This window comes from Otolemur garnettii, unplaced genomic scaffold, assembly GCF_000181295.1.
Source record: "Otolemur garnettii isolate 467f Iridium unplaced genomic scaffold, OtoGar3 scaffold00202, whole genome shotgun sequence".
Taxonomy (NCBI): domain Eukaryota; kingdom Metazoa; phylum Chordata; class Mammalia; order Primates; family Galagidae; genus Otolemur; species Otolemur garnettii.
Genome location: NW_003852597.1, coordinates 2,423,000 through 2,446,763, shown reverse-complemented (window position 1 = coordinate 2,446,763; position 23,764 = coordinate 2,423,000). Strand labels below are relative to the sequence as shown.

Below are 23,764 nucleotides of genomic sequence, written 5' to 3'. Positions count from 1 at the left end.
GGTCTCCAACTCCTGAGCCCAGGCAATCCACCCGCCTCAGCCTCCCACAGTGCTGAGATTATAGGCATGTGCCACCGCATTTCCACCTTCTTTCTCATCCCAGATTCGAAGATCCTGGCACCAAGATGAGCTGATATCTAAGACATCAACCACTCAGTCTGGTCCCACTCCCACTCCCGCACAGAACCTTGTCCAGAGAAAGCTCTTTCCTGCCTCAGACCAAGGAATGGGAGTGTGTGTGGCCCTTATGGGGTCACAGGTCTTCCCATAATCCTTTTTCATGCTACTCTAGGAGTCAAAGCCTCTCCTGTGATTTTTTTGGAGACTTTTAGAAGAGCTCTGGGCCTAAATCAGTTCAGCTAAGCTACAGGCACCCAATTTCCCCAAGAAAGTGAATTTGAGCCTGGAGTATCCAGAGAATGAAGCCCATTCCCACAACAGACTCTGGAACAATGTCCCCACCCCAGAGGGAGGGTTTGGACTTCCACACCTAAGTCACTAAAGCTGGCACCAGGTATCATACCATTCCAACCATTCCATTCCAGGCCAGGAGTCACAAATTAACCAGCTAAGCCTGGCCAACTCCACCCCCACCCCGAAGGACCTCCCAAGGACATGCCTTACCTACTGGCCATGTTCTGGTCTGGCAACTGTGACCAATTACCAGTGGTAGCAAGAGGTGGAGCAGTGGAAGATGAGTCTGGGAAAGGCAGCAAAGACAAGATCCATGCAGCTTGGCTTTGCCAAGAATCTTGATTGTCATCAGTTGTCAAGAGTGAGTGGGAAGACTTGCTGCCCCAGTGCCCAGGGTAGGCATGGGCTTGCTGCAAAATGAATGACATTTGGCGGACAATAAGCTGAAGCCTCCATTAGCAGCTTAAGCTGATAGCTTATCTATGCAACAGTCCCACTCCCTGCATGTTCCCTAGTTCCTTTTTGTGTGTGGCCTTGTGGAAAGACCAGCACTGAGAAAGCAAGGACCAAGTCAGAAGTTCAAGTCATAGCCTTGCCATAACCTCAGGGTACCTTTAAACACTGCAGGACTCAGTTTTTCCATCTGCAAAGTGAGAGGGGTGCACGAGATAACCTTGAAGGCTCTTGGTTGGCCTGTGTTCCTTCTAGCATATGCATTCTCAGAGCCATGAAGATCTTTGTGCTACACCTGTGAATTGCTTTCTAGGAAGGCCATGCAACTTTCTGTGTCCTGTAGCACACACACCAGGAGTGATGTGGGCCATGTATGTGCTGGGGGGAGGGGAATCCCAGAACAATGTCCTCCCCCTATCCCTCCTCAATAGACGGAAGCCACTGGCTTCCTCCCTTTCCTGACTCCTCCCGCTTCCTATGTGCCAGCGAGACTGAGGATTAAAGGGAAACAAGATAGAAAAAAATCAGTCCAGCAGTCCCTAGGTTTGTCCTTATTATAACCCTCCCCATTGCATGTGACCCCATTCCAGGGCCCTCTGGGCCACACCCATCTCCACCTTGCAGGGGGCCAGATTGGGGGGCCTAGAGGCTCAGGAGCAGGATAAGTCCTCCCATCCCTGTCCTCTGCCACCCTCCCACCCAAGCCACCTCATTTCCTCTTCCTCCCCAGCACCAACACACACAGGTTGAGCACTCAGACCCACAGCAACTGACCCAAGGCCAGGCTCATCCTGGTTGGCCTGGGGCAGCCTCTGGATTATGGTCTGGCAGGGGCCCCCTTTCCTGCTCCTCATCCTCTTCCTTGCTTCTCAAGTAGGTAAGTCCGCACCCCGTTTCTAGGCCTCAAGTCTCTAATTTGCCCCTAAGAAATTCTATCCTATCCTAAAAAGAGAAAAGAGCATGGTGGTTGCCATAGGCTGGAGGGAGAGAGGAAAGGGTTATGTTTAACGGGTACAGAGTCTCGGTTTTACAAGATTTGCCAAGAGATGGAGATGAATGGTGCTGATGGTGCACAACGTTATGAATGTATTTAATAACACTGAACTGTGTGCTGGTAAATTTTATATGTATTTTACCACAATAATAAAAAGCTGAAGAAAAAAAGAAAAGAACCCCCATCATCACTTTGATCTACTAGAAAGTGAGGTCAGGCAGATGTTAGAAATCCCTGCAGTGGGCATGGGGGAGGGGGTGCTGACTGTGGTGGATCTTAGGACCACAGGAAGCATCAGGGCCCATGAGCACTGTGAAGTTTTCAGTGGGTGCTCATAGGGTCCATGTGTTGGGTTTATTCAATTATTCATTGGACAAACATTTATTGAGCACCAAAAATATTCCAGAAGTTGTACTAAGTGCTGAGAGGCTAGCAACCTCCAGAGCTCTACAATGACATTAAGTGACTCTCACCTCCTATAGTTATCATGGGGTTTAAATGAGACGATGCAGGCAGAGCACTTAGCATTGTGCCTGGCACTAGATAAGGGTGTCTGAGTAAGAGAAAGCTGATGCCTTCAGTCCACACTGGTTGGGAGATTAGAACACAGAGGCTGCGTTAGGGTAGCTCAGGGTCTAGTACAAAAAGCAAGATATGGAAAGAGGGCTAAACACACAGAGACAGAAGGAGCTCTAGCAGAACACTGAGGAGTGGGAGCCAGCCTCAGGTAACAGATGAAAAGGGAGCTAGGAAAGATTTCACTAAGAGCATCATCTTCTTTCTTCATTCGAGGAGGCCAGAACAATAAATGCAATTATCACGGGCCTGAAAGTGTACAGGAAAGAAGGTGCCCATGGGAATGCTGCAGGAGGGGTAGGCAGGAGAAACCAGGGACTTGGGAACATGCACATTATCTTCAGGGCATTATCCTAATGGGGAGTCATGAAAGGCTATAGGAAAGAAAGTCACGAGGTCAGACTTGTGAGTCTTAGATGGATCTCTTTGAAGGATGAATCGGCAAAGGAGAGGCTGTGGCTAGATTGGTCCAGGTGAGTAGGGATGAGGGCTGAACCAAGACAGGCTTGGGAAATGGTCATAAAGTATAGACGCTTTTAGGAAACAGCATGTGGAATTCTGTGACTGATTAGAGTGGCCACCATAATGCTCAGAGGCGTGGACTTTAGGATCAGACAACCTGGCTCTGCCACTATTAATTGTATGACCTTGAGCAAGCTATAAAATAGGGATAATTACACCCACCTCCCTAGATAGGATGGTAAAATGAGAGAACATCAATAAAGTGCTGGGCTCATAATTGACATCCAAAAAAAGTCATTATGACAGCAGGAGTATGAGATGACTCCATAGCTGGTATCTCAGGTGGCGGGTGCTGTCTGCTGAGTTAGGAAGCACAGGAGAGGAACAGGTTTGGGAAAGCTGATGGAAATACAGGTCAGGGCTGAAAGGCTGTCCCCAAGTCATTGACACAGAGGTGATGGTTAAAGCCAAGGGAGTGGATGAGCTTGCCCAAGGAAGCCTGTAGAACAATTGTCATGACCCTCCTCCCTCAATGGAAAGAACATCAGCTTCACTGGAGGGTGAGGATCCAAGGAAGAGGGGTGAAGATGGGGTCAGAAAGTACTGGCTTCATTTACTCTTGGTAGCCTTTTAAAGAATGTTAACTGATAAGCTAAGTGGCACTTAATTACCTGACAGTTAGCCAACAGGGACAGTGGTGGGGGTGGGGGTGGGGGGAGTTCAGGAGCTTAGGCAAGCCTTCGGGGCTGTCCACAGTCTGGGCTGGCCTGGACTCTGATTCTACCTGCATCCTCTCACTCTCGGCCTCATATCTGGTGTTCCGACCAACCAAATGTGGGCAGCTGCCTCCCCATACCATGGTATTTTCACTCCAGGCCGTTAGCAAGTTATTCTCTCTGTCTAAAACACCTTTTCCCTACTCCTGCCCTCTCTCCCTCCCCATTGTCCATGTCCCATTGTGCCCTGCTCTAGTTTATCTCCCAGGAAGCATCTCTTCATCTACCTCCCTCCCCCATGAGGGGTTAGGGGCCCCTTCTCTGTGATCCAACACACAGCACCCTCTCTTTGGCACATATGTCTATGCCTGTCCCCTCAACTAGGCAGTGAAGTCTTTGGAAGGCAAAGACCAAGACCTACTTGAAGTGCCTTCCCTGACCCTGGGCCTGGCCCCAAGCAAGTTGTGTGTCTGTTCTACCACCTGTCGGTTTCAGGGCCAGGCCTCTCCTACCTCAAATCCCAGCCCACCACACATTTCTACATCTTGGTGGTGGGTGGTGACACTTTGTTCTCTAAGGCTCTCCTAGCCTGCACCCTCCTGGGGGGAGCTGGAGAGAAGTGGCTCAGGGCAACCTTTGCAGGGGAGTTTGAGAGACACAGGACTGATAGGAACAGAGTGAGGAAATGGAGACAGGGAGCGTGGATCATTCCTTCCGAAAGCTGGGCTGAAAGGGAAGCCATCTGGCGGGAGGAGGAAAGGGATGCCCAGCCAGAGAAGGATTTGTGGTTTTGTTTTTGTTCTTTTGGGATGAAGAGACTTGAGAGAAAGGGGCCAGTGCACATGGAAGGGGGTTGGGGGTGGAAATGCCTGATATAGTGCCGGGCCTGTGGGGTCTAAACACCGGACAGAGGAGGAAGAGTGAAGGTGGGGACTCTCCTCAGAGCAGCAAGATCAGAGAACTAGGGGGTAGGGTGGTTCTTTGCCTGTGCCTGCTCACGATGAAGTCATTGGTGCCCTGGCCCCAGGGGCGGCTGTGGACCTGACGCTGCTGGCCAACCTGTGCTTCACGGACCCCCAGCGCTTCTTCCTGACCTGCGTGTTCGGGGAGGCCGGGGCGCGGAGGGGCGCCGATGCCTGGGGCCCGCCGTTGCTGCTGGAGAAGGACGACCGCATAGTACGTACCCTGCCGCCGGGGCAGCCCCTGCGCCTGGCGCGCAACGGCTCGCACCAGGTTACGCTGCGCGGCTTCTCCAAGCCCTCGGACCTGGTAGGCGTCTTCTCCTGTGTGGGCGGTGCCGGGGCTCAACGCGCGCGAGTCATCTACGTGCACAACAGCCCCGGAGGTGAGTACGGCCGGCCAGGTCGGGGTAGGGGGAACGGCCTGGCAGGCGACTGTGCCCCCAGCCGCTGACTCCACCCTCTCCACCCCGCAGCCCACCTGCTCCCAGACAGGGTCACTCACACTGTAAACAAAGGCGACACAGCTGTGCTTTCCGCACGTGTGCACAAGGAGAAGCAGACAGATGTGATCTGGAAGAGCAACGGTGAGAAGGGCATTTGGACCAGCCCATAGGCAGACCCAGAGTTCTGACCCTGAAGCTCCTTTGCCCTCAGCACACTCAGCTTTGGCCCCTTACACACCCGTCACCCTGGTACATCTTTTACCCTCCTGGTCAATTTCTAAGGCCCCTCCTCTGTCCTGGACCAGGTCCCATGGGACACATCTGAATCCATCTCATCTCTAGCTCTGAGCTGCCCTCCTACCTTATTCAGGGGACTCAGTTACCTCTTTCATCTAACTCCCAGAGGAGCACTATATTGAACCTTCATCTTTGTCCTCTGGGAGTTAGCAGGTGGTGGTGTCACATGCCCCCACTGGCAGAAAGCAGCATCCTCTGAGAAGGCAGAGAACTGATAACAAAGTGCCCACACAGGCAGGGAGTCTAGCCTCTCCCAAAGCCCTGTCCAGCCTAGATCCTCAATGCAGACACATGATTAGGCTGGGCAGACCTGTAGGATCTCAGCCCCAGGCCTGCCCTCAGTTCTGGCCCCATCAGACCCTTTGTTTGGCTACCCTATTCCAGGAGTTATTTTCCTGTGTGTCCCCAAAGATTCCTGCAGGAAGAAGACACTTCCCTTGGGCCAGGGAGTTCTAAGCTCCAGCGCCCAGAGAGACACAGACAGACTTGGGTCTCTAGAGTCCATTTGGTCCTAAGCATAGAGGCAAGAAGGGGTGGGGGGGCAGGGACTGGGACACCCATCTGATAAGGGGTCTGCAGATCCTGGAGGGAGAGGCTTAGGGGAGAGACCCCAGAGTAGATGGTACCTGCACCATGCTCAGGAAAGTGGGACCACAAAGAAACCAGGCACAGACAGAAGGAAGGCATTCTAGGAGGGGGGCTGGTAGGAGCAAAGGCAAGATTGTAAGGTTTTGGATAAATGTGGGGCTGAGGGCTCAGAGGAGTAGAATTGGTGAGAATGAGGTGCTAAGTTAGATTTGTCCTAAGGGCTGGGGAGAACTGGGAGCTGAAACAGGAAGTTAGAGAGGATCTGTTGTGCAGAGAGCCTACTTACCAAGGTGGCTAGGACTGGGAAGTGGCAGTGGGCTAGAGGAACCAGGGACTGGCTTAGGAGCTGAAGAGGAGGTAGACTGAACAGGATTTGTGGTTTACTGGGTAGTTAGTTAAACATAAAGACGAGGGTGCTTTTGAGCTCTTGGGCTGGTGCTAGGCTCTCATGGTGCCTCTCAGGTCTGATCACTGTGCATGATGTGATCCCATGTGGGCAGAGATAGAGGGAAACGACACCGGCCCTCACATTATGCTGAGGGCCCTGTCCCTTTCATCTACCCTAGGATCCTACTTCTACACTCTGGACTGGCATGAGGCCCAGGATGGACGGTTCCTACTGCAGCTCCCAAATGTGCAGCCATCATCGAGTGGTATTTATAGTGCCACCTACCTGGAAGCCAGCCCCCTGGGCAGTGCATTCTTTCGGCTCATCGTCCGGGGTCAGAAACAGAGGACAGAGGTTGTGGGTGGTGTGGGAAACTGGGACCCCTATAGGTACTTTCTGTGGGTTCCCTGGATCTCTTAGGTCCCCAGAGCTCCCCAGTCCTCAGTGGCAATGGCCAGGTGGGTAAAGGTCAGTTTCTGAAAACACTTTCCTCTAGGTTGTGGGGCTGGGCGCTGGGGACCAGGCTGTGCTAAGGAATGCCCAGGCTGCCTGCATGGAGGTGTCTGCCATGACCACGATGGGGAGTGTGTGTGTCCTCCCGGATTCACTGGTACCCACTGTGAGCAGGGTAAGGAGAAGGAAAGCTAGAACCTCGGCAGGAGAGGATGGCTAGCTGGGGGAGGAACCTAGAACCATGGGAATGAAGCTTGGAGAATGAGGGTGCCAGGCAGATCCTGGACCCTAAGGCCCAACAAAGGCCTGTACTCCCACTCGCCCTCTTTCTAGCCTGCAGAGAGGGCCGTTTTGGGCAGAGCTGTCAGGACCAGTGCCCAGGTACATCAGGCTGCCGTGGCCTCACATTCTGCCTCCCTGACCCCTATGGCTGTTCCTGTGGGTCTGGCTGGAGAGGAAGCCAATGCCAGGAAGGTATGGACTAGCACCTTCTCCCTGGCCCTGATCAGGAGAGCTGGCCACAAGCTTGACCCAGGCCCTTCACTCTGACCCTGACTTACAGGCTTAGGTGGGCTCACCTAACCAGTGGTGAGCCTAACCAGTGGCCCCCACCTGGGCCCTCCTTGCCCTTGCCCTTGCTCTTGCCCTAGGCCCCCCTAATCATACCTCCTTTGTTCCCAGCCTGTGCCCCTGGTCATTTTGGAGCTGATTGCCGCCTCCAGTGCCAGTGTCAGAATGGCGGCACTTGTGACCGGTTCAGCGGCTGTGTCTGCCCTTCTGGGTGGCATGGAGTACACTGTGAGAAGTCAGGTATGAGCATCAAGGTCTCTGAGACCCCTCAAGATGAATCAGCCTTCCTCAAACACATCCCCCTGGCTTGGAAGAGACTCATCCCTCCTCTCCCTGTAATGTTCAAGTCCTGCCCTCAGGAAGTCATATTCTGGTGGAGTTCTCACCACTCAGCCATCCTGACCTAAGGAGCAATAGCCCAGAGAACACGGGAGCCCAGAGGACACCCGACTGGTCTGGGAGGGTCAGGGAGGGTTCTGGAAGGAGGTGCAATCTGTGTTTGGAGATTGGAGATGGAGGACAGGAGAGAGATGGTCGGAGAAAGAACATGGGCTAAGGACTCAGGCTTTGCACTTAATAGGATAGGGGCAAGAGGGAATTGTTGAAGAGACACAGGGTAGTGAATGAGATTTGAGTTTGAGACAGGGCGCCTAGCTACTGGCTGGAGAGTGGAAGCAGGAGACACTGTTGGAGTCTATAGCTGGGAACCAGAAACGATGAGGCCTGAGCTAGTGTGCTGGTGTGAGGGTGCCAAGGGACCTGCCGGTAGGTTTTAGGGAGCATTAGGAACTGGGAGGGGGAAGGAGGCAGACTCCACACTGATGGGGCTTTGGGCTAAGGGTGCTGGAGGACTTTGATAGCTTTCAGGCTGGAGCAACAAAGTAAATAGTGGTGTCCCCACTGGGAAGAACACAGGATTAAGGTCACTTTGGTGGTCACATGTCTGCCCTGTGGGAGCTCCAGAATGAGTGTCCTCTCTGTCTTTCTCTAGACCGGATCCCCCAGATCCTCAACATGGCCTCAGAACTGGATTTCAACTTAGAAACTATGCCCCGTATCAACTGTGCAGCTGCTGGGAACCCCTTCCCAGTACGGGGCAGCATGGAGTTGCGCAAGCCAGATGGCACCGTGCTCCTGGTCAGCCCCGATCACACCTAACCCACCAGCCTCCCATCCTGCCAGCTTCACAGTTGATCCCTAACCCCTCAGAACTTTCTGCAGGCTCCTCCTATTGGCCTGACCATGCTCAAATGAGGTCAGACTGGTTGGTGAGACAGATGTATGTGTACCTGCTACAGGGGAGTTCACTCTCTGTGATCTGTCCCTATCTCCCCTCTCAGTCCACCAAGGCCATCGTGGAGCCAGATAGGACCACCGCTGAGTTTGAGGTGCCCCGGTTGGCTCTTGGGGACAGTGGATTCTGGGAGTGCCGTGTGTCCACATCTGGTGGCCAAGATAGCCGGCGTTTCAAGGTCAATGTCAAAGGTCAGTGACATCCTAGGTCCATGGAGAAGGCACAAAGAGCCGAGTCAGCACTCTGATGCTGCTCAGACTAGGGATCCTTGTGGGAAGGCAAGGACATCAAAGGTCATGGCCTAGCACCACACAAAGAGGGCTGTGGTCAACTAGAGGTCAGACCAGCCAATGTCAAGGCTGGAGCACAGCCTAGTCCCATCTGGAAAGGACATCCCCTGCCACAGAAACTGGACACTTCCCAGCCTCTTCTTCCCTCCTGCCTAGCCATGCTCCCTCTCAACCACCATACACACACAAGTCTAAGTCCCCCAGGGGAGTGCATGGTGCTGTGGATCTCACAGGGTGACTAGCTTTACTCCCCAGGGGCAGTGTTTGCCCAGGAGTCCACCAGGAGAATAGGAGGGACCCATAAGTCCCAGAGCAGAGCATCCCACCCCAGGCTGGGTGCCCCTTCACCCTCTCTAGCACCGTGAGCCTCAGCCACTCACATGACTGACACCCCTCAGCTGCTGTCCCTGCTTCTGACCCCCTCTCCTCTTCCTACATGAGCACCCCTTGCATTCCTCTTTCTCACTGTCCCACTCTGCCTCCCGGAGCCTCATTTTTCCCCCATCCCCACCTGGATCTATCCTTCACCTTCCCTGCTCACTCTCCCCAGGTGTTAGACTCAGATTACCTCATTTGAATCCTCTCTTCACAAGTTCCTTGCTGCATCACCTACAGCAAGTTACTAACCTCTTTTAGTTGGTTTCTCTCCCTTTAAAATGAATATTAGCACTTAGTTGATAAGGTCGCTATGAAGATCAAATTAGAGGATGTATTCATTTAAGCATTTAGCACGGTGCCTGACCAAGGGTGTGTGCTCAGTATATGCTAACAATTATTGTTATTTTAAATGTCATCTAATCCCAAGATTTTGAATATTCTCTGGCAACTCCCATATGAGCTGTAAGCACCAGGGGCTCCTTGGGACCCAAACTGGACCTTTGCCTCCCCCCAGATCAGCATCTTCCCATGGCATGCTCATTGCTGCCTGACAACCTCCTCAGCTCACAATTCTGCATCAGGCTTGCCCACCTTCCTCCCTCCCTTCCTTTCTTCCTTTCTTTCTTCTTAGAAAGTCAGTCTGGGCTGGCACACTGGCTGATATCTGTAATCCCAGAATTTGGGGAGGCTCAGGGAGGAGGATCACTTAAGACAAGCTTGAGCAACATAGCAAGACCCCATTTTTACAAAATAAATTCTAAAAATTAGCGTGGCATGGTGATGCACACCTGTAGTCCCAGCTATTCAGGAGGCTGAAGCAGAAGAATTTCTCAAGCCCAGGAGTTCAAGGCTACAGTAAGCTATGATGATGCCACTGCAGTCCAGCCTGGACAACAGAACAAGACTCTAGTTCTTAAAAAAAGAACCAATTGATTTGAGGTTGCCTGGTCAGAGAGACCTAGTTCAAACTCAGGTTTTATCTTGCCATCACCTTAGACAAGCCAGTCAATGGTATTGAGCCTCAGTGTCTTCATTATGTGGGGTAATGAGCCATATCTGAAGAGTACCGTGTTTCCCTGAAAATAAGACACTGTTATTTTTATTTTTTCTCAAGAAGACACACTAGGGCTTATTTTCAGAGGATGTCTTATTTTTATTAAGTATAATGCAACAATCTACATTTATTCAAATATAGTTAAGTTATCTTCTTCTGGAACCTGACAGGGGGAGCCCACCTGTTGATGGGGCTGGTGCTAGTGATGTGTGAACTCCTTCCCCCTAGCCGTTCACACCTGCGCAATAGAATGCCTGCAACTGCAGTTACCACACGCACACCCCCGCAAGTGCCAACGGCTCAGAGAAAGGAGCTGTGGCAGATAAAAGGTATTCCAGTCTTCCTTACTGCTCAGCGCAGAAATGCATGGCATAGCGTGGCTATGCAGCCCATCACTAGGTCTTATTATCAGGGTAGGGCTTATATTTAACAAATGCATAGAAATCCTGCTAGGGCTTATTTTTTGGGAAGGTCTCTTACCTTTAGGGAAGGTACCGTGTTTCAGGGAAACACAGTAGCTGTGAGAATCAGAGGCTGTGCAATGAGGCATTGGCTAGAGCAGGCGCTTTGTCACTGCACTTTCTTTTTTATTATTAAGAGAGTGTGAATGATGAAGGGAGGGGCAGAGACCAGAGTGACACCCAGGTTGCCCCTCTACCCTGGGTTCCAGCCCCTCTGTCTACCCACATGCTATATGGGCAGAGTATACAGCCCAAGCCCTGTCTCACCTCCAGGAGGCTTCTGCTTCAGCCTCCTGAGTAGCTGGTTCAATACACTCATGTCCTATTGACAAATCCCTGGCCAAAACTCTGTCCTCCCTGGGCCCTGGCTACTCTGGTCATCTGCTGAACTTTGTCTACCTGAAGCCCCAAGGGTTCTCAGCTCCAAACAAACTGCAGAGGTGTCTTTGAAGCCCATTGCAGAGCCCCTCCTTTCCTTGAGGCCTCAACAGGCAATGTGGCCATGCCTCATCCCCACTCTCCCGGCAGTGCCCCCAGTGCCCCTGGCTGCACCTCAGCTCCTGGCCAAGCAGAGCCGCCAGCTTGTGGTCTCCCCGCTGGTCTCGTTCTCTGGGGATGGACCCATCTCCTCTGTCCGTCTGCATTACCGGCCCCAGGACAGCACCATGGCTTGGTCAGCTATTGTGGGTGAGTGGGAGGGAACCAGGATGGCCCAGAAGTGCTGGCTAACAGAGAAGGCATAGGGGAGTGGGAAAGAGGGGTGGATAGTACAAGAAGAAGAGCATGGCTGAAGGGGGCTGAATGATGTACACTGTACACCCTATCCCCAGTGGACCCCAGTGAAAACGTGACATTAATGAACCTGAGGCCAAGAACAGGATACAGTGTCCGTGTGCAGCTGAGCCGCCCAGGGGAAGGGGGAGAGGGGGCCTGGGGGCCTCCCACCCTCATGACCACAGACTGTCCTGGTGAGTGGTCAAGAGTTATCCCTTCCTGTCACCCCAAGGGTTTCTCTCCTGTCCCCCAAAGGGCTCTTGCCTTTCCCCTTGGAGGCTGTCCACTGGGGATCACTGTCCTATACAGCCCTGAGGACCCATTGGACAGTTCTGACCTCTGACCTCTGGCCCCAGAGCCCTCTTTGCAGCCATGGCTGGAGGGCTGGCATGTGGAGGGCCCTGATCAGCTGCGAGTGAGCTGGTCCTTGCCCTCCGTGCCTGGGCCACTGGTGGGCGATGGTTTCCTGCTGCGCCTATGGGACAGGGCACGGGGACAGGAGCGGCGGGAGAATGTCTCATCCACCCAGGCCCGCACTGCCCTCCTGGCTGGACTCATGCCTGGCACCCACTACCAGCTGGATGTGCGGCTCTACCACTGCACTCTCCTGGGGCCCGCCTCACCCCCCGCACATGTGCATCTGCCCCCCAGCGGTATGTCTGGGCTAGGGAAGAGGAGGACATGGGACACAGGCACTCATAAGACCAGGAGAGATTGGGTAGGCACGGACAGGACACAGAACACACCTCAGGTGTCAGGCAGACATGAGCCCAGCAAGGATGTGAGATGCAGGGAGGATATAGGATACCAGGAGGCCATCGGTCACCAGGAGCATGTGGATGGGGACACAGTATGGAGAGATGTGGGGAGGACTTAGGGTACAAGAGGATACAAGGAGAGCAAGGGGGAGCAAAAGCTTGGGGGTGAGGGTGGCCTGGGGATGGAAGAGGAGGATGGAAGAGCAGCATGGCTCCTTTCCTGGGGTCCACAGAGCAGACGTGTCTGCCCCACAGCTACATAGCCTGGTCCTGGTCCTGTCTGAACCCTGCCTTCCTGCCCCCCTCTCCCCAGGGCCTCCAGCCCCCCGACACCTCCAGGCCCAGGCCCTCTCAGATACTGAGATCCAGCTGACGTGGCAGCGCCCAGAGGCTCTGGCTGGGCGTATATCCAAGTACGTTGTAGAGGTGCAGGTGGCTGGGGGCACAGGAGACCCCCTGTGGATGGATGTTGACAGGCCTGAGGAGACAGGCACCATTGTCCGCGGCCTCAATGCCAGCACACGCTACCTCTTTCGCGTGCGTGCCAGTGTTCAGGGTCTCGGTGACTGGAGCAACATGGTGGAAGAGGCCACCCTGGGCAACGGTGAGAGGGCAAGGCCCCCAGGACTCCTGGGCCTGAGGTTGGCCTCAGTGTGCTCTCTCCACACAATCCCTGGTGGAGCCAGGGCATCCTGGACCCCTCCCAACAAGTGATACAGCCCTGGTACTGAGGACTCTGACCCTTCCCTTCTTGTGACCCACTATCTTAGGGCTGAAAAAATTGTGTGACCCCTGTGGCACCCCTGGTCCCTTTCTCCATGTGGCCTAAGTGACCTTCATGAGTCCTATACTCTGATCTTTGACCTCTCTCTCTGTGTGACTCCATGGCGGCCTCTGGGTTCCTCCCTGACCCAGGTATCCCCTAAGCTGCCCCTCTTACTGTGTTCAGGGCTGCAGGGTGAAGGCCCAGTCCAAGAGAGCCGGGCATCAGAGGAGGGCCTGGATCAGCAGCTGATCCTAGCTGTGGTGGGATCCGTGTCTGCCACCTGCCTCACCATCCTGGCTGCACTCCTCACCCTGGCGTGCATCCGCAGAAGTTGCCTGCACCGGAGACGCACCTTCACCTACCAGTCAGGATCGGTCAGTGGCCCATGGCCACCCCAGGTGCATGTGTACAGCCCTTGTGCATGCATATTTCCCCAACGTACGTTTAGTTGTTTACATACCGTGTGTGCGCATGCGCTCACACGTTGCATATCTGTGTTGCAGGTATCAAGCTACACTCATTACTCAAGGGTGCAAAATGTAATTTTCTTTATTTCTTTAGAACTGAACTCAGTTCACGAGCCCATTTATGTTAGGGGTGAAATATTTAATATTCCCAGTTCAGAATAACTCAGTTATGTCTATATTTCACCAGGGCCAGCTAGGCTTAGACTTGGTCAACTTGGGTTTTCCTCTCCTGCTTCCTTCTCCCTAGATGTGATCTAAGCCTACGTGATGCCACAGAGGGGCACCTGCATCTGTACTGGCCTCTGTCCACACATGTGCTTGGCAGACATCCTCAGCCCTGCTGTGGCCTCCTGCCTTTAGGCCACTCATGCCACTCATGCCATGAGCTCCTCTTCCCAACCACCACCCTTGCAAATCCCAGGGCCTCTTTTGGGAAACATAAGATCTCCATGGGTTCCCCTATACCCTGCAGAAGGCCTATTTTGTGTCCCTCAGACCCATGACCACAACCCTTCAGACAACTGTTTCTCCTGCTCTGAAATTATGTAGCCTCACCCTTGCTCCTGATCAAAGAACACCAGCCTCCACTCCTGGCTGCCCTGTAAATCTGCCAGAGTTCTCAACCTCCTGTAGCCCTTGTCCCTCCAGCCCTCAAGCCATCACTTAAGAGCTGGGGGGAGAGGACCCAATGTCACCTCATCTTGTCACATCCTTCTGTCTGGCTTTCCCTCTGCTACAAGTCCTGTCACTTCTGGGCTCTCCCTCCCTGTTGTCACTCACAACCTGAACTTTACCTTTGGTCCTCCAGGAATGGACTCTTGATATTTACAGACCATCTTTGGCATTAAAAAAATAAAAAATGGTCTCTTCTTTCTCAAGGGCTGGCCCTTGCAATAGAAAGCCTAGTGTCCAAGGCTGGTGTCTCTGCTATGCCTTTAAAAAATCCACTCAGAGATTCAATTGGCCTCTTTGTTCCAGTGTCGGCCCTTCCTCTGAGATCAGTGCATACAGAAGCTATCACTGCTGTGGTGGGGGAGGGTGATGGGTACAGATGTTGGGGGCAGGAGATGGGAAAGCAGTTACATATTGTCATAACTCGGGCACATGTGGGTGCCCCCTGTATATGCATGTGTCCTGGATGCACATGTGTGTCTGTGCACACCTCCTACATGTGTCCGTGCACCTCTGCATGGATTCACCTACACATATGTGCACTCTGATATATGCTTTCAGCTGTCTATGCTTCATGTGAATCTGTATGCACCATGTCCTCAGGCCTTGGCCATCAAACCAAGTTTTGGTGCAGTTAGGAAGCCCCTCCACAGGCCTGTCTTCACCCCTCTTCCAGGTCTCATATGGCAACCCTTTTGGTCTTGTTCAGCTATTTCCTTTTCTTGCCCTTGGCCCTGCCTAGGTAGCTCACCTACTCAGCTGAGAGAACTGGACATTCCTCTTTGTTGTGGTCTTGCTCTATTCAGGTCCTGATTTGACTTGAGAGTTGTGGATGCCAAGTGTGTGGACAGGGTAATCTCTCATACTGCTGCTGTGGGGAGGCAGACCCCTCCTTTGGCTCCCAGTGCCTTGGATTTAGTGTGTGTTGTGTGCTTAGTCAAGGTACCTCACCTGCAGCCCAACCAGGGCTGGGATCCTCTCCACAGCCTCCCTGGTGACAAAGAAGCCTAGGTTTGAGAGTAGCACAGTCCAGGGAAGCTCCCCGCTACACAGCTTACTCCCATTCTTTTCTGTTTGAAATGTCAGAAATATTCATCCTTCCGTCATGGCTTCTAGCAACATGGCCTGCAAGCCCTCCATCTGCCTTCCAGAGCCCCACACACCAGATCCCCAGGCTGCAGCTCTACCTTTATCTCTGTGGACATTTGTCCTCCCAGTGGCCCACCTGTAGCTTTATCCTGAGATTCCATATCAGTGTCTGTCCCTGGAACCATCAGGGCCTCCTCTGTCCATTTTTCTAACCACCTTTTTGTGTGCCTGTCTGCATCCTCTGCTGCCCCCACATCTCTTGTGTGGACTGTCTACTCACTTGTCCCATCCTACGAAGGGCGAGGAGACTATCCTGCAGTTCAGCTCAGGGACCTTGACACTGACCCGGCGACCCAAACCACAGCCAGAGCCCCTGAACTATCCAGTGCTGGAATGGGAGGACATCACCTTTGAGGACCTCATCGGGGAGGGGAACTTTGGCCAGGTCATCCGGGCCATGATAAAGAAGGATGGGCTCAAGATGAACGCAGCCATCAAGATGCTGAAAGGTCCCCTGACCCTGGTCCTCTCCTTTGTCCCATACATCCCAGCTCCCGCCCTCCCCCAGCTCTCTCCAACAATTGACCCCCACCCTCATCAGCCCATGCCCTTTCTCCAGAGTTATTTCTGGCAAAAGTGATATTGGATTCTCTACACAGAGTATGCCTCTGAAAATGACCATCGTGACTTTGCGGGAGAACTGGAAGTTCTGTGCAAATTGGGGCATCATCCCAATATCATCAACCTCTTGGGGGCCTGTGAGAATCGAGGTGAGCCCCCACTACCTCTCCTTCCAAATCCTTACCATCTGCCATCACCTCCACCACATTGGTAGCTTGCTGGGGGCTACAGGTGACTGGCATGTCCCTCTTGGTTTTCCATCATGTGTCAAGGTCCCTGTCTATTTCCCTTGGTCATCTGCTCTCAGCCCATGCTGCCTGTATCTAAATTGTCACCATGTATCTCCTCACCTCCCAGGTTACTTGTACATTGCTATTGAGTATGCCCCCTATGGGAACCTGCTGGATTTCCTGCGTAAGAGTCGGGTTCTGGAGACTGACCCAGCTTTTGCTCGAGAGCACGGCACAGCCTCCACCCTCAGCTCCCGGCAGCTGCTTCGTTTTGCCAGTGATGCTGCCAATGGCATGCAGTACCTGAGTGAGAAGCAGGTATGTGAGTGGGGAGGGTGGTGGAGGGGTGAGGGGAAGGCTTAGGTATTCTGAGTCATGGCTTGGTCTCTAGGGTGTGTTCCAGGTATAACACAAGTATGTCTGGAGCATACCTTGGCAGTGCCCAGGGAAGGTGAAGGGCTAGCTGGAAGGAGATTTTGTCTTGGAAAGTGTTTCGGGGGTAGGATTGGGGTAGGGATAGTTAGGATTGTGTTTGTGTAAGGGGAAGTTGAGGGGACTGAGGAATAGTGAGAAGGAAGGCCCTAGTTCCAATCCTAGTGAGATGGCAAGTGTGAGTGCAGTGAGAAGGGAACAAGGGCAAGAGGCAGGTCTGGAGGAGTGTGGAGTGAGCAGTTCCAGGTGCCAGCCCATTGCTCAGGGGAGAAGCCGAGGCTGGAGCAGAAGTCTGTGCACTGTCACCCTGCAGATGGTGCCTGATAGCCGGGGGCAGATGAGAGCCATCAGACAGGGGGATGGATGGAGGCCTGAACCTGGATCTGAAAACACTGTGCCTGAGGGCAAGGAGGAGGAAACAACTGCCTGGGGGAACACAAGGCATGTTAGGATAGTAAGGCTTTGGGTATCCTTGAAAGCAGAGGGATGGGCCAGTGACAAGGGAGGAATGATGGAGCAGGACTGAGAGGGCGGTAGAGGTTAGAAGAGAGGGGGTAGGGGGGATGGAAAGAGAAGGTGCCATGTGGCCACCATCACCTCAGGAAGAGGGATGCAACCTGAACTTGGCCATGGCCTCAGAAGGACGGCATGAGAGCCAGCACTGTGATTTCTCAGTTGGCTAATCTAGGATTGAGGCCCAGAGGAGTAGAACAAGAGGAGGGATACTACAGGCATCAGGGTGCCCATGAAGACCTGATGATGGGACCAGACCCCTGACTGGCCCCACTGTCCTGGGTTCCTCATACCCCAGTCTTCTCTGACTGCTGACCTTGCCTGCAGTTCATCCACAGGGACCTAGCTGCCCGAAATGTGCTGGTCGGAGAGAACCTGGCCTCCAAGATTGCAGACTTTGGCCTTTCTCGGGGGGAAGAGGTTTATGTGAAGAAGACAATGGTAAGTATCATTCAACCCTCCCCCTCAGGGCCTGTGCCTGGCCCTGCTGTCTGGAACCTCCAAACAGGCACTTCTACCACACCTGACCCCTCAAACCTATTCTCTGCCAGGGGCGTCTCCCCGTGCGCTGGATGGCCATTGAGTCTCTGAACTACAGCGTCTATACCACCAAGAGTGATGTGTGAGTATTAGGTGCAGAGGTGCAGGGGACGTGGCTTCCACAGGTCACACAGGCATAACCCAGACACATCTCAGACATGGCACAGGCATGGCTTTGTCTCTAGGGTGTGTTCCAGGTGTAACACCGATGTGTCTAGAGCATACCTTGGCAGTGCCCAGGGAAGGTGGAGGGCCAGCTGGAAGGAGGTTTTGTTTCTTGGGAAGTGTTTTGGGGGGCAGGATTAGGGTAGGGATAGTTCAGATTGTGTTTGTATAAGAGATAGAGGGGTGACTTGGAGAGGGCTAGGGACGCTTGTGGGTAATTCCTGATGTAGATGGAGAGACCACTATAGAAATGCTCCCACCTTCCTCTATAAAGGGAGGTCATGGCCCACCTGAGGATCTTACCAAGATAAGACCCCCAAGGCTCCTCACCATAGGGTGGCCACCTTGGCACACTCCACTTCCCTCTCCAGGAATGCCCACTTATGTCTAAACCTGCCAAACCTTTCAGCCCGAACTCTGAGCCACTCTACCCCTTGCCCCAAGCCCTTTGGCCTGGCCTGTCTAGCCCCCTGTCCACCACACTGACTACTCCTCCAACCATAACACGCCTACTTCCTACTTCTGCCCCTAAGACTCCCTAAATTCCCTGTACCCACCTGAACTCTCTCCCTGCTCAGGCCTGATGCTTACCTACCTGGGTTTGAATCCCTGCTCTGTCACTTACCAGCTAAGCTCTCAGTGTCTCAGTGTCTCCATCTGTAAAATGGGGATAATAATAGAGGCTATAGCACAGGGTTGGTGTGAGGGCCAAATGAACTGACATGTATATTAAAGGATCAGTGCCTGAACCTTACTGCTCAGAAAAATGTTGGCTATAATTATGCTGAGTGTGGGCATGGAGGACCGTGAAGGAGCTTCAGTAGAGCAGAGACAACAGCTGGCCAAGGCCAGATGCTTACTAAGTAGACACACACAGGGCAAGGAGGGACTACACATCTCAGGTAGGTGAAGACTAAACTTCTGGGCCTCTAGCCCAGAAGTAACTGAGGGCATCCTTCTCATTTCAGCTGGTCATTTGGGGTCCTTCTCTGGGAGATAGTGAGCCTTGGTGAGTCTTCAGCCCCCATTCCCAGAATGCCCCACCTTAACCCATATGGGCCCTGGACTGAGAGGAACTTGTCCCCTCCTGCAGGAGGCACACCCTACTGTGGTATGACCTGCGCTGAGCTCTATGAAAAACTGCCTCAGGGCTACCGCATGGAGCAGCCCCGAAACTGTGATGATGAAGTGTGAGTCACTCCAGCCCCAAGCACTGTGACCCCATCTCTGTAGCCAACGGCCTCAACTTTGATCTCTGTGGCCCAGTCTCCATGATGAGTGGTCTCAACTTCGAGCTCTGTGACCCAGTTGGCTCTGACCCCTCATTGCAGCAATGCCCCTGTCCACAGGTATGAGCTGATGCGTCAGTGCTGGCGGGACCGTCCCTATGAGCGACCCCCCTTTGCCCAGATCGCACTGCAGTTAGGCCGAATGCTAGAAGCCAGGAAGGTGAGGAGACTGGGGTGGGGGCAGAGGCTCCCCAGAGCACCCTCTCATAGGTGCCATCCTCACTACCTGTCCAGACTTTCTCAGCTAGGGCTATCACCACACTGGGCTAGACCCCGGGATGCAGCCTGCTTCTCCACCCTTTGCTGGGTTAAACACTAGGCCCTTCCAAAACTCTTCTAAGGATGCTGTTTATCCCTAGCAGAACACCCCTCCCAAGTGCCAGGTCCCAGCCTGCTTGCCCATGTGCCTCTCCTAAGGCCATCAGCCCATGCTCACCTGGGACACCTCTCACAGAATCAGTGGATGGATGACACAATAATTATATCAATAAATACACAATTCAATAACCAAAGCATGTGAATAAATGAATTATCAAATAAGTAGAAATGAAAAAAATCAAAATTAGTAAATATGAAAAAACTGCATATGAATTAATCAATGATTAAATAACTATCTTAAGGATGAAAGACTGATCAAATAACCGTATAAGTGAATCATCAGAAATAGCCTTTGACTAGATGAATAAGGAAATGAATGAATGAATGTATAAGCAAATAGTTCATTGGATAAGTTCATGAAAACCCTCCTCTAACAATAGAGTCAAGGGTCTCACATCTAAGACACCCAACTGTGTCTGGTGCCTGAACTGCCCTGGGCTGGTAAGGGCCACCCTTGGCTATGAGACCATCTTGAGTCTCTGGAACCAATCAGTGTCAGTTGAAATGCCCCACCTGCATTAAAGTCAAGGAGCTTTAAGCTAGATATGGCTTCACCCTTACCTCCCACTAAAGTTTGCTCTGTCCCCAGGCCTATGTGAACATGTCGCTGTTTGAGAACTTCACTTATGCTGGCATTGATGCCACAGCAGAAGAGGCCTGAGCCACCTTCCACCCAGAACCTGTCTCTGCTGGCCAGAGCACTCTGCTATCCACCCTACAAACTCTAACCCTTACAGCCCCTGACCTAAGCTGCCTCACAGACTTTTTTTCAACTTAAGGGAGATAAGAGGGGATCCAGGGATAGGGTGGGTTTCAGGAAATTGGTTCCCATGCTTTGCAGTTGCTCCCCTGCCCCTCTGCAGAGGCCCTTGTAGCTATCCCAGCCACACTTCCTTGTAGTTCAGCCACTCTACAGATGTGTTCCCCATCCCACTGCTCCCCACACACAAGCCCCTGCTCCTGCCCCTCCATCCAAGCCAGCACACACCACTAGCATGCCCTGCCCAGCTACTCCCCACTCCCTGCCTTGCATTCAGAAAAAAATAAATGCTCTGAAAAGCTCCATCCAGTGTCTGTCTTTTCCTACTAATTAATCTTGGGAAGGGTGGTTGGGGGCTGGAAATTCAGCCCAAGAGAGAGAAACTGGTCTTTCCAGGAAAAGAAAACACTGTCCCTAGTTATGCTTTCTGTGGCCCAAGCCCTCTGTTGAGATCCCTCTCCAGAATGGGAGATGTTCTGAAAGACCCATTTTATATATGCACCACTAGCCCTCACCTCTGTCCTAATCTAAAGTCCAGTTTCTCCTGGTTCCACCCTGCTCTCCAGCCTCCATCACCATCGTGTCTCCCAGAATCTCTAGGTAGCTGGAGCCTCAGTGTCTTTGCTCTGTGTGAGCAGTCCACAGCAGGACTAGCTGCAGCCTAGCCATAGCTCAGACTGGAACCTCAGTCCCAGACAGAATCTGGCCTGTCTTGAGCTCCTTCTGACCCTTGTCCTTATGCCTCCAGGCAGCCTTCTTTGACCCAGTAGCCACCTTACTGTGCAGTTTGTGAGCCCAGAGGAAGAGGGCCGAGCCATTCCCATCTGCAGCCAGCCGTGCTGGGTCGCCCTATTCAGGGTGTCATAGTGGGCTAGAAAGGGCTCCTGTCCTGAGAGTGAGTCCCACACTGCCCCATGCTGTAATGGCCTCCGGGCTTGCCTAGACTTTGGGTTGCTCCTGGCCATAGATTCCTCTACCATTGGTTCTTTAGAAATAAGACTGGTTAGGTCTCACACACTTTTTCAGTGAAATCAGATGAAATCAAAGAAGATATACCACTGTGTGGCTAGAACACAAATTTGGGATCACACAGACATGTGTCCAAGTCTCTGCTATACCACTGTGTGGCTTGGTCGAGGCACTTAACCTCTCTGAGCTTCAGTTTTCTCCTCTGAAAGATGGGGTTAGTAATAACTACCTCACTGTTGGTGCCAAATGAGATTGCACAGGCTTATCTTTCACTGCACTGGGCCTAGGCCACAGTAAGTGTTCCGTAAATGTCATTATACACAAATGCAGGAAGGGGAAGGGAAATTATCAGTCTGTGTTCTAAAAAGACTTGAATGATTGGAGTGTAGGATGAACTTATTTATTTTTCCTTTAGCTTACGTTCTTTTAATTGATTAGACATGCAAAGAGAATAACCACACAACAGTTTTCTGTAAACATTTACAGATAATGTATGCATGAGACATCTTTCAGTTAATATGTTAGAACAGCTTTTTTTTTCCCCCTGAGTAGAGTGCTCCAGCGTCACAGCTCACAGCAACCTCAAACTCTTGAGCTTAAGCGATTCTCTTGCCTCAGTCTCCCAAGTAGCTAGGACCACAGGCGCCTGCCACAATGCCCAACTACTTTTTGTTGCAGTTGTCATGGTTGTTTAGCAGGCCTGGGCCAGGTTTGAACCCACCAGCCTTGGTGTATGTGGCTGGCACCATAACCACTGTGCTACAGGAGCCAAGCCTAGAACAAATTTTTTATCTTAAATTTTATAGCTCTAGTTTCATGACTTCGGAAAATATAATTTTTAAACAAAATCAGCATGTAAGCTACTTAAAACTCAGTTTTCTGTTTTATAATAAGCCTAAATTATTATAGTCATTTGGTACTTGTTTTTCTCTTCTAGTTAATAGTGACATGACACTATATTTAGTCTTTCTTTCCAGTTCATTATATAGATCTTACTGTGTGTTTAGGGAGTGTAGAATGCTACATTTAATTTTAACAGGAGAGCATACTATGCACAAAGTTATAGAATGAAATCCAAAGTTTTTGTCCATAGGCTGTTGTCCTGTGTCCTGGGCAGACTTGATGTTAAATTATGTTTTTCAGAAAGGTTTGAACATAAAGGGAAGTTCCCAAAAGTAATGATAAGGCAATAGAGTAACAGAATTCCTTTTGAACCCTTTTGATAGTAAGCTCTTCTGGCATGAATTTATAGCCCTCTTCTACCCTTCTAGACAAAGGTCTAATGTGGTCCAAATGTTATATGTGGAATTTGTCTAGAGGGTAAGGAGTCCAACAAGAAAGGAAAGGCTGAATCACTTTTACACTGCTCTCAGTGTGATAACAGTGGTAACTATTGAAATGTCTTCTTGGCTCAAGCGCCTGTGGCTCAAGTGGCTAAGGCGCCAGCCACATACACCCAAGATGGTGGGTTCGAATCCAGCCTGGGCCCACCAAAACAACAATGACGGCTGCAATCAAAAATAGCCGGGCGTTGTAGTGGGTGCCTGTGGTCCCAGCAACTTGGGAAGCTGAGGCAAAAGACTCACTTGAGCCCAGGAGTTGGAGGTTGCTGTGAGTTGTGATGCCACAGCACTCTACCCAGGGGGATAGCTTGAGGCTCTGTCTCAAAAAAAAAAAAAGAAATGTCTTCTCAAAATTTTAAACACCTTATTTGTTGCTTCAAAAACTAAGATTTATAGTTTCAGTTAGACTTCAACCAAAGAAATATCAAACAAATATGCAGTGTAATTTGTGTAGCATAGATTCATCCCATGCATTTTCTTTTACAGCGTATTTTCATTTCTCTTTGACAATTAAACCTTATAGCCATTCTTGGGGAATCCTAGCATACTAGTACAGTAGAACCTCCATAGCTGACTATCTCCTATGTGACTTAATTTTCATAGACCAGACATGCACCACATATGCTTATCAGTACAGTAGGCCGAGTTATTTATATTGACCACATCCATATGTTCACCAGCTTGTTATGGTTCCTTGGATGGTCAACTTACAGAGGTTCTACTGTATTTTAGATGTCATAATAATCTTTATGTGAAATACTACTAATATTGGTTTGTGTTTGGGGGGGTTGTGGTTTTTTTTTTTTTTTGAGACAGAGTCTCACTATGTGACCCTTAGTGGCACTCTACTGAGGACGACAAAGTAAGCCTCTGTCTCAGGAGGCTGAGGCAGGAGAATTGCTTGAGTCCAAGAATCTGAGGTTGCAGTGAGCTATGATGATGCCACTGCACTCCAGCCTGCGCAACAAAGGAAGACTCTACCTCAAAACAAGAAAAGTAATCCAGCAACATATAAAAAGGATTACATACCACAGTCAAGTGGGATTTATCCCAAGAATATACAGTTGATTTAACATATGAAAACCAATTTAATGCCTATCAATAAAATAAAAAACAAAACTACAATATCCTCTTGATAAATGAAAGAAGACATTTTACAAAATCTGACACTGTTTCATGAATTCAGAAAAACTAAAAACAGTCTG

General features: G+C 51.5%; 1 protein-coding gene across 3 annotated transcripts; it reads left to right on the top strand.

Annotated features, from left to right (window-relative positions):
• Positions 1 to 1,523: 1,523 nt before the first annotated feature.
• On the top strand, positions 1,524 to 20,553 carry TIE1 (tyrosine kinase with immunoglobulin like and EGF like domains 1). Of its 3 annotated transcripts, none has more exons than XM_003801216.1 (23): positions 1,524 to 1,744; positions 4,643 to 4,960; positions 5,051 to 5,161; positions 6,472 to 6,627; positions 6,790 to 6,921; positions 7,080 to 7,220; positions 7,428 to 7,556; positions 8,308 to 8,453; positions 8,657 to 8,801; positions 11,322 to 11,480; positions 11,624 to 11,761; positions 11,924 to 12,220; positions 12,639 to 12,929; positions 13,275 to 13,465; positions 15,618 to 15,828; positions 15,979 to 16,089; positions 16,298 to 16,488; positions 17,443 to 17,556; positions 17,667 to 17,737; positions 18,789 to 18,829; positions 18,914 to 19,010; positions 19,170 to 19,269; positions 20,077 to 20,553. In XM_003801216.1, exons 1-23 carry the CDS (start codon positions 1,687 to 1,689, stop codon positions 20,146 to 20,148), a joined length of 3,420 nt encoding a protein of 1,139 aa, XP_003801264.1. In that variant the 5' UTR covers positions 1,524 to 1,686; the 3' UTR covers positions 20,149 to 20,553. The 3 variants fall into 3 exon arrangements, with proteins under 3 accessions (XP_003801264.1, XP_023363505.1, XP_023363506.1); XM_023507737.1 differs by having other exon boundaries at positions 1,577 to 1,744; positions 13,275 to 13,489; positions 20,077 to 20,552; XM_023507738.1 differs by lacking the exon at positions 11,322 to 11,480 and having other exon boundaries at positions 1,577 to 1,744; positions 13,275 to 13,489; positions 20,077 to 20,552.
• Positions 20,554 to 23,764: the final 3,211 nt, after the last annotated feature.

What these genes read in the sequence shown, in the direction of transcription:
- TIE1 (XM_023507737.1), top strand. Translation starts at nt 1,687, where the DNA reads ATGGTCTGGCAGGGGCCCCCTTTCCTGCTCCTCATCCTCTTCCTTGCT. An exon ending in CAGATGGCACCGTGCTCCTG is followed by an intron (nt 8,454 to 8,656) that starts GTCAGCCCCGAT and finishes CTCCCCTCTCAG; the next exon opens with TCCACCAAGGCCATCGTGGA. An exon ending in TGTGCATCTGCCCCCCAGCG is followed by an intron (nt 12,221 to 12,638) that starts GTATGTCTGGGC and finishes CCCTCTCCCCAG; the next exon opens with GGCCTCCAGCCCCCCGACAC.